Source organism: Mus musculus, chromosome 4 (assembly GCF_000001635.26).
Source record: "Mus musculus strain C57BL/6J chromosome 4, GRCm38.p6 C57BL/6J".
Taxonomy (NCBI): Eukaryota; Metazoa; Chordata; class Mammalia; order Rodentia; family Muridae; genus Mus; species Mus musculus.
Window position 1 is genome coordinate 58104242 of NC_000070.6, and position 12005 is coordinate 58116246.

The following is a 12005-nucleotide window of genomic DNA, read 5'->3' on the forward strand; positions in this document are numbered from 1 at the left end:
ACATTCGGAGGATCACAAATTGCAGATGAAGAGAGAACCAGGCCTGCCCATTTTGTAAACCACAAGCAATTTCAAACTGACAAATTGATACCTTGTTCTCCTCACATAACAATATAATAAACACTTTTCAAATGTACATAAGTGATGCAAGACAAGACTAGGTTTATATTGCAGAGTCATGAGCCACGCCCCTTACCTGAATAGCCCAATGAACATTCGCACGTGAATCCCCCAACTTGGTCTCTACAAATTCCACCATTGAGGCAAGGCAGAGAGCTGCATTCATCAATATCTGTTTCACACTTTAAGCCTAAAATGTAAATCAAACACTAAGTGATAAGTCAAAGGAAGGGAGTAATAACTCTGGTGATCATTTGAAAGTAATGATCTCCATAATCTAGGCTTGTAAGGGAGAGCTGGCATCCAGCTGTGTTTAATGAAGGAACTACATGTTCCCATATAGACTTAAGATACCTTAGAACACTCCACGTGAAACAGCAAAGCACCTTAAATCCTTAAGAGAATGTAGAAGCAAACTTATAATTATAAATTGGAGCCACAAATTATAATTAATCATAAGGTGAAAAAAAGAAACCCACAAAAGTATATAGAATTGCTACTTAGGTCACTTGGCTCAAAGGGTGGGGTGGGATCAAGTTTTGCTAAATCTAAGATCATAAAGTAGATGCCCTGCAGTGGGACATCATCTTTCCATAGGGTGCACACAAGTTTGCTGGGCTAGCTCCATCAAAATCCCTCTCTGCCGGCTGGACTCAGATACTAGCATCAGCATCAGCATCACCTCAAGACAAAAGAGAAATGCCATATTTCAAGCCTCCCAAATAGTTATGGTACACTAATGTATGAGAAGTGGTATTTATATGCCTTCTTTAAATGGCCACTCATGTGTAGAGTCCTCAGAAACCACCCATCCTTCCATCCATCCATCCATCTATCCACCCATCCACCCACCCATCCATCCATCCATCCATCCACCCATCCATCCATCCATCCATCCATCCATCCATCCATCCATCCATCCATCTCCTCCCCTCCCCTCCCCTGTTCTCCTCTTCCTTCTCCCCCTCCCCTCTACTTCTCCTCTTCCTCTTCCCCTTCTTCCTTCTTATTTAAATAGGATCTCACCATGTATCCCTGGCTGGCCTGGAACTCACTTTGTAGACTAAACTGGCTTTGAACTTAGAGAGATCTCCTTGACTCTGCCTCCCAAATGCAGGGATAACAGGCATGTACCATGAACATGGCAAGTTCTATATTTCCTATGAAATGTCAGCACATTTTTTTTTAAAGAAAGCACACCCAAGAGCCAGTTGTGGTAACTGGAATGTCTATATTCTTGCTAGTGTTGGATGTCTTTTGTTTCCAAATTTCCTTTGGCCTATTTCTTTTTGGTGAATTCTACTTAAATATAATTTTCCATGAAAAACTTTCAGAGTTTGTCACATAACTTTTTCATTTGAAGCAAAAGACATATTTAAAAAAACCAAGAGATTATTTTTTAATTAATTGCAATTTTAAGATGCAGTTTATTTTCTCCTAAAATTGTTTCTGGACACATTTGCAATGTGAACCAAACTACAAGTAAGCATAACTCTTAGAGCCTCTAGTCCAAAGCCCAGGTGTTCTGAAGCTGGAAACAAAGTATAGCTCTCATGGGTGAAGAAGAACTTCACAGCTGAGTAACAAGGAGAGAACCTAGGAATTTGTTTTAAAATGTTTCTGTTGGACAAAGTTGAACATCATGAGTTTAATTTGTGTTAGAACAAAACTTTGAATAGGACTCCCAGACTATTCCACTTAACGCCCCAGTTATAGTGTTAGCTTCATGATGAAGTTTCCCCCCACTTTCCCTCCAAACTGTACAAAGAAGACTGTTAGATATGCATGCCTTTTATCTTGTTCAACCCGATATTTCCTCTCATTAGCATTGTCTAGTGTCTCACATGGTTTGTATTTAGCATCACAAAGTCTGATTCGCTACACATGCCAATTTCACATGAAACATGACAAAATTAGTATTCTTTTATGGTACCTGTGTATCCAGGTGGGCAGAGACAGACATAACCACGCCCAAGCTGTTGGCAGGTTCCACTGTTGTGGCAGGGGTTTAAGAAGCATTCGTGAAAGACCTACCAGGGGCAGAAAAGACATGTGTTACAGGGAAGCACTCAGGTCATTTCAGAGCATTCCTACTGAGGAACTAGAAGGTTGCCACGGTGCTTCCAGGTGAGTTCATTCAAGCTATTGGGGTCACTGCTGTACCATAGCAGCCTGCATGGAAACAAATGATGATTCTACAGTGAGGTCAACAGATGCAGTGTTCCTACGTGTGAGTTGCATGTTAGAATCCCTTAGAGATGCTTTTAAAATATATGATGTACAGGGATTAACCAAGGCCAGTTACTACAGAGCCTCAGTGTGAAGTCCATTCTTTAAAAGTAGCCAGTGGACTCCATCATGCCATGCTTTGGAGGGTCCTACAGCTCTCTGTATCCAGCCAGCTCACTTTCCAGCAGCTTACTATGGTAGACTGTGGGAAGATGACAGAAGAAATACAGTATCATTGACTTTAAAACCATCAAATGGCAAAGATCTCAAGCAGGATGAATTAAGAGTAATGACAGAATCGACCCAAGATATCTGACATAGCATCTTAAAAAATAAAACAAAACTGGAAAGCAGGCCTGGGAATATTCTCTTTGGCAGGACACCTACCTGGTGAGTCTGCCAGTTCAGTTCTCAGGACCATGCACACACACACACGTGCACTCTCATGCACACTCACATGCACATGCACATGCACAGAGGGAACAATTGGCTTAGTTATATTCCTGAGTGACAGTACTTAATTCTTCACGTGTTATCCCAAGGAACAATTTCTTTGGTCATAAAAATATATAAATAATTTTGAAATAAAAGCTGAATTATCTTCAACCTCTATTAAAAAAAAAAAAGCCTTTGGTAAACCAACCCCTGCCCCGCCTTTCCAGCAATGGCTCAATTAGTGATCAAAGCCTCCCACGTGTTCATAGTGCTGAGCAGGCATTTCTGGGAAAATAATTCCAAATTTTGATACTAAGAACATCTAATGCTGTATTTCTAAAAATTCTTATTAAGAATCATAACTAAATATTCCTTCACAATATTCATAATCTGATTAATGTTTCAAGCCCAGTATTCTGTGATACATAGAATGGCAAATTATTTTTCAAGCATCCCATCAAAGAAATTTTCTGTGTAGGAAGCAGACTTGCCTGACTGCTGACTTCGTACTTGTTCTGGGAATGTCCAGGGGCCACGAGGGGCACTATGCTTTCTTCTGCTGCTGAGAAAGTAGAGCTAAAACCTAACAAGGCAAACAGGCAGAATGTCAGCGTGTGGTAGGTATCGCCCATAATTAAACTCTCTCCAGATACTCTGGGTAAGATCTGGTTGCAGAGTGAGTCAAGCCATACTTATTTTGTTTCAGTAATATTACACAGGAAAACACAGTCACAGGAGGCATGTCATTCCATCCTAGGCTCTGGGGGAGAAATATTAGTTACCAAGTGCAATGTTTCCAAAATAATTTTTCTAGTCTTGTCATCGAGAGGACCTTACTCATCTGGTAAGATGGCATACTGAGTAATGGCACTTGTCGACAAGCGTGACCATCTGAGTTCGATCCTAGGACACACGTGGTAGTGGCTGTAAAGTATGTGAATTCCTCCACATTGTTTTCCTGCCACATGAGAGTTGTGGCACGTGCATGTGTGCATGCATGCATGCACGCATGAGTACGCACACACAGGTACTACATACATAAATAAATGTAATAAAATTGTTTTAAAAGATCACAGAAGAATGAATTAATAAGCCCAGATACCAGAATCTACCCTTAATGGTGATGTTGGGAGCAGAAGGAACCAGAGAGGCAAATACAGGTAAGATTCAACATGGGGTTTGTAGATGAAGGCCGAACTTACTTGAGCAGTCTGTGATGGACGTGGCGCCAGTGATGGTTGTAGTTCCATAAAAGGGACAAGCGAGGCAGAAGGACTTCCCTGCATTGGGTTGGTAATAGTCTCGAGGGCAAGGGTAGCAGGGTGTTAGCCCAGAACGGGAGAATTCTCCTACTGGGCAGGGCACTGGGAAGAAAAGAAATCATTTGTGTGCATGGAATTACACATTACATTTAAAATAAGCTCCCAAGACTTCAGTTGAGAGCCAGTTACCGAAACACTTGTGTCAGCTCTTTAGATTTGGAAAAGGAAGTCCCAGACACCTAATTAAATCAGTCAACCAATGTATACGATGAGAAATGCTGCGTCTATATTTATATATGCAGTAGACAGGCTCATATTTTCATATCAGTACTATTTAGTACATAATACAAAGCTAAACATACACAGTATAAACATGCCTTAATGTTCTGATCATGAGGAAAGAATGTAGAAACTTCACTTAATACTAATATTAATAGAAAGGCCAAAATTGAAACAGTGTACTGAGATAACCAGGGGGAATTATTACCTTGCAAGTATCATTTATAGATGGTGTTAAGGAGAACAAATGTAGCCATGGATCTCAATAAATTTGGCCTTTACATAAGTTTAAGGGACACTTGATAATACTGTATTATAAACCAATGGCATAGATTTCAGGAACCTTTCCCATGGAACAAAGTATAATAATGTAAGATGGTGTGATGTGTAAGCTTGTTTGACTTCAGTGAGCACATAGGTATGGGATCAACATGCCATAGGCCATGCCTGCTAAACGTATACAAATAAATAGATGATCAAGTTAATATGTTTCCAAAGCTAGTGCCAGAGGTCACTAATTTCCCCTCAGTTCCTATTTTAACATCATCTTGAAGGGTCAGAGTGAGAGATGGTATAATCCTGCTCCTCTCAAAATGTAAGATAAACTCAGCAAACAACAACAAAACCAAACAAAAAACCAGAACAACACATCTATAAACAAATCAATATAAATGAAAGGAAATCAACAACAACAAAGAAAGACAGATTGAAGGAAGGAAGGGAGATGAACCCTAAGAGAAAGTATGTGAAGGTCCATTTTATAAATCATATATACTTCAATTTAAAGTATAGCAGTGTTGGTCCCAACCTACAGAAGATGCTGAGCTAGTCCCGGTTCTCCTCATGGTGAACTGAGTGTGGCTAACTATGGTGGGAATTACGAGGAGGTGTGGGGCGTTTACCAGAATTCTGCCACATTCTGGGAATTAGAACTGCTTAATTGCAAAGCTAATGTTGGACAAACCTCAAGGCTTGCTTAGGAGACTGGAAGAAAAGTCAAATATGAATTCAGTTCCCTATAACACATTCCAATTGCTTTGTGGTCAGGGGAAGTTGGGGCACAGGCCGAATTATTTTACTGCAGACTTTCTTTCAAAATTAGCTCACATAGTGGCAAAACCAGAGAGCGCTTAGCAGATCCATCCCACGCATATTGTGAGGCTTTGTCTGACACTGAAGTGAAACACAAAACAAAACTGGAGGTTGCTTTGACGCAACAGGCAAGGTTTATACACTTCAACCACCGTTTAGAAAAATTCTCTTCTCAGAGCTTTGGTAAAACCGTAGGTTGATGAACACTACTCAAGGAATCTGTTAAGTCTAAAACATTTATCTCCCATTTGAGGATTCCATTAGCTCAGATTCAGCTCTAGACACACCCCGCCCTTGGTCACAAGTAAACTCCGTACTTGGCCAGTTCCCAGGAATCTCGGTCTCTTTTTGCCTATAGCTGTGTATGGAGATGTGTGCTTGCCTCGCTGTGTAGCCTGGAGAGCAGGGCTAGAAGGAGGCTGGCTCTTAGGAACATGGCCCCTCCAATAAGAAAACAACTTTTTACTCTCTGGCTGTAAACCTTAAGTTTTAAATAAAAGAATCAAGAATGAGAGGACTCACACTTTTAAATGTCATCACGTACACCTGCTCATTCTAGCTACCCTCTGTTACTTCAGAGGCAGTTAACCAACCATTTATTCTAAATACAGCTTCACTAGCTTTACAGAGAAACAAACTTGGAGTTTCTAGCAACAGGTTGAATATGTGTGTGTGTGTATGTGTGTGTGTGTGTTTATATGTGTGTTCATGTGTGTGTGTATGTTTATGTGTGTGTACACTGTTATTATGATGCATTTGTGCATGTGTTCATGTGTATGTAGACATTTGAGTGTGTTTGTGTGTATATATGTGTGTATATGTTCATGTGTGTGTACACCTGTGTGTGTGGGGGGCTGCAAAAGGTCAACTTTGGGTATCTTCCTCTATCACTCTTCATGTTATTGTTTAAAACAGGATCTCTCACTGAACATGGAGCTCATGGATAGACAAGATTGGTTGATCAACAAGCCCCAGAGTCCTCCTGTTCCTGCCCCCACCCCCACTGCTGGGAATACACGTGTGCTGCCATGCCTGGCTTCTCACATGGGTGCTGCTGATCTGAACTTAGGTCCCATGCTTGTACAGCAAGCCTGTAGTAACTCGGTCATCTCCGCAACCCATATCATCCATCAATTTTGACTGTCAACTCTGGTTTTGAGACAGTGTGACCTTTTTATCTTCTTGTTTGTTTACATTTTCAGGAATTTCTGGTTGGGTAACTATAGTCAGCTAGGGTGGTCGAGATATTCAAAGTGGAATGCTGACCTTTTCATTTCTGTTTAAACCAGTAGCTGCCACAATGTGAACCCGGAAATTATAAAGGTTGGCATTCCAGAATACTAGGTAGAAATGCACATTTACCCAGTGAATGAATACCCCAGGGACAGAACCCATAAACCTGCATGTCTTTGGTGCCATGCAACCTCGTGCTTATTACAGAAGTCTTGGGCTATATACAGAGAATCTGTTGTTTATACTGAAGTGCTGACCGCTGGAAACGAGGAACTCCCCAAGAAGAGACAGTTATTTACATTCTTTGCATACTGTGGACATTCGGCTTTGTTAAAAGCACCCGCTCCTCCATGCAGAGGACTTAGCATATGTAAATAAATATAAGCATCTAAAACATGGGTGATAACCTCCACAAGCAGAGATGTCCACGGCTCCTCTTTTCACCGTTGTGGTGGTTTCTGGGCATAGGAGGCAGCTCCGGGATCCAAATTCCGGTTGATAAGTACCCAGCGGACACGATTCGCAGGTCTCCAGCCCACTGGAAGAGTAGGTGCCTTGCTTACACTGAGCTGAGAAGAAACATACCATGCAATGAGTAACAGGATGAAGCTGCTTAAAATTAGTTGGGTGCAGGGTAGATCTCCCCCAATCTAAGGCAGGACAGAAAAGGAAACACGAGTGCTTCCTCTATAGCCAGTAACACAAGGTAGAGCTCCTATGTTTTGTGTACCACTAAGTTTTAGACATATGCCCAATTCCTTCCATCGCTGCTTATCAGAGTTTTCACCACACAGAGTATTTAATAGTCATTGAACAAAGTTCAAAATAGAGACCACAGTGAGGCACCATCTTCAAAGCAAGTTGTGCACTGGGAGAGCTGTGTGAAGAGGGACAGGAAGGGAAACTCAGATTGGCCTCCATCCATCTAAACACAGCAGTGCACATCTCCAGGGAGGATGGATTCTGCTGCCTCCTCCAACAACTTCATTGACCCACTGTCTTTTCCTTCATTGTCTCCAACAGACTCTAGTTGTCATCATTGCTAACAGTCCTGGGGCATTTCCAATCACCCAGCACCTCCTAGAATTTATATTTATCGATAAACACGAACAACTGCCTTCAGATCCATAGCATGGAGGAGAAATTTCAAACAGTTAGATGAGGTGTGTCTCCTGTTAACCTTCATTATGAAAGAAAACATTTCCACCAGAGACTTGTGTTGTGAAGAAAAGGAGAAATGCGGAAAACGCTGCATTTCCTAGAGGCAAGAATTTATTCATCTGTGTCCACTGGGATTCATTTCCAAGTCAATAGATAATTGATCACATCATATCAAACACAATTCTAGCAGTATTTGTTAGATGCTGTCTACATCTAACTTGATTTCGAAGTGCCATGAACGTCCTTCTGTCCTTCCTACTAATTAGTGTGAGATTCACGAGAAAGTTTCAGGCTAGTTAATGAATGTGGCTGAGAGAGGGGTGGGCATGTAGCAAGGCACAGTTCCAAGCAGAGAGAAATGATTTTTCTGGACCAGGGAAACATTCACTTAGTGCTTTATAACTACAAGAAAGGATGTGGAGAATTGCTTTTAACGCTGCTCTTATTTCATTTTCTTTATACTGATGAATTGAGACAGGGCTAAGAACCCTCTACCCCAGTAAGTCCCAGCCTCCCTAATGCTGCAACCCTTTAATACAGTTCCTCATGTAGTGGTGACCCCAACCATAAACTTATTTTTGTTACTACCTTATACTGCAATGTTGCTACTTTTAAGAACTGTAATGTAAAGATCTGATGTGTAGGATATCTGATGTGTGGCCCCTATTGAAGGGTCCTTTGACCCCCAAAAGTGTTTGAACTCACAGGCTGAGAACCGCTGCTCTACTGCAAAGCATGGAAGCCGGCATACTGGATGTTTTTTAGTGTTGTTTCGCTTTTGAGAGAAAATTTCTCTGTTTAGCCCTGTTTGTTCTGGAACTCCCTCTATAGACCAGGCTGGCATCAAACTCATAGATCTGCCTGCTGGGATTAAAGTCGTGCGCCACCACACATGGCCGCATACTGAATATTTTAAGCTAAAGGAATGTGAGAGCACTGTAGAAGCAGGCAGGCCTCTCTGAAACCCCCTGTCTCTCTCTTTCTCACAGTAGATCTTGAGACCATAAGAGACCTGTTCATTTTGCTCTCCAGAGGAAAGGGGCACCCTTGCCTCCGAAGACACTAGGACCCAGGGAGAACACAGACAAACAGGCCCTGGCAACACCCTCTTTCTTACTCTTTGTCCCTTTGTACTTCTACACAGCCACTCACCTCATCATCAAGCTCAGCATCACACACACACACACACACACACACACACACACACACATGTGCACACACGTGCACACACACACACACATTTCCGAGTTTCTTTGTGTTTTCATTTCTAAAGGCTCCTGTGCCATGTAAAATTTTCATTAAAAATGGGTATGATTGCTAATTTGTGTTTTGATACAGAAGCCTTGACCAAGACCAAGCGATGGACAGAGAAACCTCCCTCCTGTTACAACTGGGCACGGAATCCAACCGTCTCTGGTCAAACCTTAAGCCTCTACCTTTGCATTCAGAGACGCTTCTTGAATGGAGGTATTCCGTGTGAGTCCTTGGGGGACAGAGCTTGCATTCCAGCTGCCCTTCTTCATCTTGGTAGGATCCCATGAGGCAGCTTTCACAGGTGGAATGCTCCAGAGAGTAAGAGGTTCCCAGGGGGCAGTTGACTGTGGACAAAGCAGGCAGGAAATTCAAGTCCCACAACCATGGCATCCTTCGGTTCCTTTTCCCCAGGAAGCATGTTTCTAGGTACTATTGTTTTTAGCTTAAATTTCACTGTAAGAGTTTTACACTCACATTCGGTAAACCTTCCAGATAATGATTGCTAAAAAACAATAGTAGTAGGTTTTTTTTTTTTTTTTGAGACGGTGTATACATTTTATTGACCAATCAGGATTGATATGATTGGGCTTTAAAAAAAAATGGAGGAAAGCATTATAGAAAATGTATAGTTAACAAAGAAAAAATTAAAGGCAAGGATAAAAGAATGAATATTTAGATACGCTTGTGATGGCTTTGTGATATTGAAAATGGTTTCTAAATTATCTCTCTGCACACAACGCCCCCCCCAATAAAATGAAGGTATTTATCCATTGCAGTGTCATTTCCAGACACAGAAGTCAGATCAACACAGAAAGACTAAACAAGAGAGAGAATTCTTGCCCTCGGAGGGAGCGTTTTAGGCATAAAACCTTTGATCAAAAGGCTCCAAGGCAACGGGCACACTTTAGAACTCATAGTGTCAAGGAACTTCTGAGGTCAAATAGAGCGTTACACTCACTGAGCAGGTGGTTATCAAAGCCTGCTAGAGAGACACCTGAACTTCCTACCAGGTGATTTGGAGATGCTAATGAATTCAACTATTACCCGGGGGCCTATTGAAAATGGATTACTAATTCTCTATCGCTATGGTGGCCGTTGCATTGTTTCTTGGGTGGGCCCTAAGCGGAGCCATGCTGCATCACAAACATTTTATGTTAGCACAGGTCTGAAGGCTCCACTGAGATGAGAGAAATGTTGGTCAAGTCAATTCCTGATTGTTCTTGGAGAGGGAAGATGAAACCAGAGTAGGCTTATAACAACGGCTTTGAACGAGTTGACTTTTGTCACACTAGGGATAGCAAAAGCAAGCTATAGGCATGATAGCTAGAACGTAAGGAGGAGGCTTCATGAACATGATTCTTAAGTCCTGGGACTTAAGGGAGGCTAACCTGAGATTCATGTCATTCATGGTGTGGTGTTTGGTGTGTGTGTGTGTGTGTGTGTGTGTGTGTGTGTGTGTGTGATAGAAATAGGTTGGAGTTTATCCAGATTGTAGCAGTGTAGATAAGTGGCAACGGGGAAACGGAGGAAGAAGGGGGGTGACTAGTGCATACAGGCAACTTTGAAGTTGTTCTGAAAATAGACAAGTGATGGTTGCATCCTGTGAATGAACTTAGTGCCATTGAACTGTACATTTAAAATATTCATGTGGATTTTACCTTAATTGAAAGAAAATCAAAACACTATAATTGGCTGTGTGGTTAGGAGTTTCTGTCGTACCACTTTCTGCCTTTGAGCTCGTCCAGTATCTCCCTGGCCTTAGCTTTCTGTGCTGTGTGTTGACGTTAACGGTGCATCATAGTGGTGCTGAATGATATTAAATGGGAGAGGCACGCACCTGACAGACAGAAGTGGCCAAATATGTGAGTTACTGTTTTGGGAGCAATTGATAAAAAGTTATGGAGCCGTTTTTGTTTTTAAGATTTAGTGTGTGTGTGTGTGTGTGTGTGTGTGTATGTGTGTGTGTGTGTGTGTGTACATGAACACATGTGCCCGTGGAGGCCACAAGAGGGAATCAGAAGAAGGAATCAGCTTCTTGGAGCTGGAGTTACCAGTGGTTGTGAGATGCCCAGTGTGTATGTGGAAACTAAGCTCTGTCTCCCACAACAGCAGCAAGTGCTCTAACCATTGAGCATTTCTCCAGCATCACTATGAGGCTTACAGAGCTAGAAATGAAAACAAGATTTGTTTCCTTCACATCAAAATCCTTGGCTTGTCTCCAACCATGGTGTGCACTCAGCTTCTTGAGACAATATAGTATAGCAAGGACCACACAACAATGCAAAATGCCTGTTCCATATCAACGTTCTGTAAACACACGTGGAAATCGTCTGTGCCCAGCTCATTTGACCCAGGGCACAGTGAAGAGCTAGGTCCCAGGGGAGTCTTACCACACATGCGCCCCCTCAGCACAGAGCCTGGTCTGCAGAAGAGAAAAGCCTTTTCTGTTTCGAGGGAATTGCTGTCAGCCACCACTGTTTCCGAGGCGAGCTGGAAAGAATACATGGGCTCTTTATTCAAGGTGCTTTTCAGGCGATTGGTGATTGTTTCCAATGTCTTAATGAGTCGCTGCTGATTCTCCAATTCAAGGGTATCGTTTCTTTCCTCTGGGAGTGGCACGCTAGCTGAGATAAAACACAACAAAATTAAACATGCATGTTCACACCCATCCACACTTTCACACACACACTCACACATATAAAGCATGTGTCAAGTACTAACTATAATAATAATTTTTATCCCCAATGAAATCATATATTAAAGTACTTCATTAGAAAAATTAATTTATAATAAATTCAACCAGTTCTCGCTGGATATGTCACACATGGGTAGTATTAAAAACAAAATATATCTGTTTGAATCCTTTTCTTAGAGTCTGGGTTAATATCTTCTGTTTCGGGAATTCATCACAGGTTGAGTTATTAGTCTTTATTCTTGCTT

General features: G+C 41.8%; 1 protein-coding gene across 1 annotated transcript in view; it reads right to left on the reverse strand.

The window, feature by feature from the left end:
* Positions 1-12005, reverse strand: part of Svep1 (sushi, von Willebrand factor type A, EGF and pentraxin domain containing 1) — a 163801-nt gene that overhangs the window by 61446 nt on the left and 90350 nt on the right. Inside the window, exons 16-22 of the mRNA NM_022814.2 lie at positions 11456-11689; positions 9248-9409; positions 7058-7219; positions 3987-4148; positions 3276-3367; positions 2054-2150; positions 197-310 (exon numbers count right to left, since the gene is read on the reverse strand). Coding sequence (NP_073725.2) covers positions 197-310; positions 2054-2150; positions 3276-3367; positions 3987-4148; positions 7058-7219; positions 9248-9409; positions 11456-11689 — 1023 coding nt within the window. The remainder of the gene's footprint in view (positions 1-196; positions 311-2053; positions 2151-3275; positions 3368-3986; positions 4149-7057; positions 7220-9247; positions 9410-11455; positions 11690-12005) is intronic.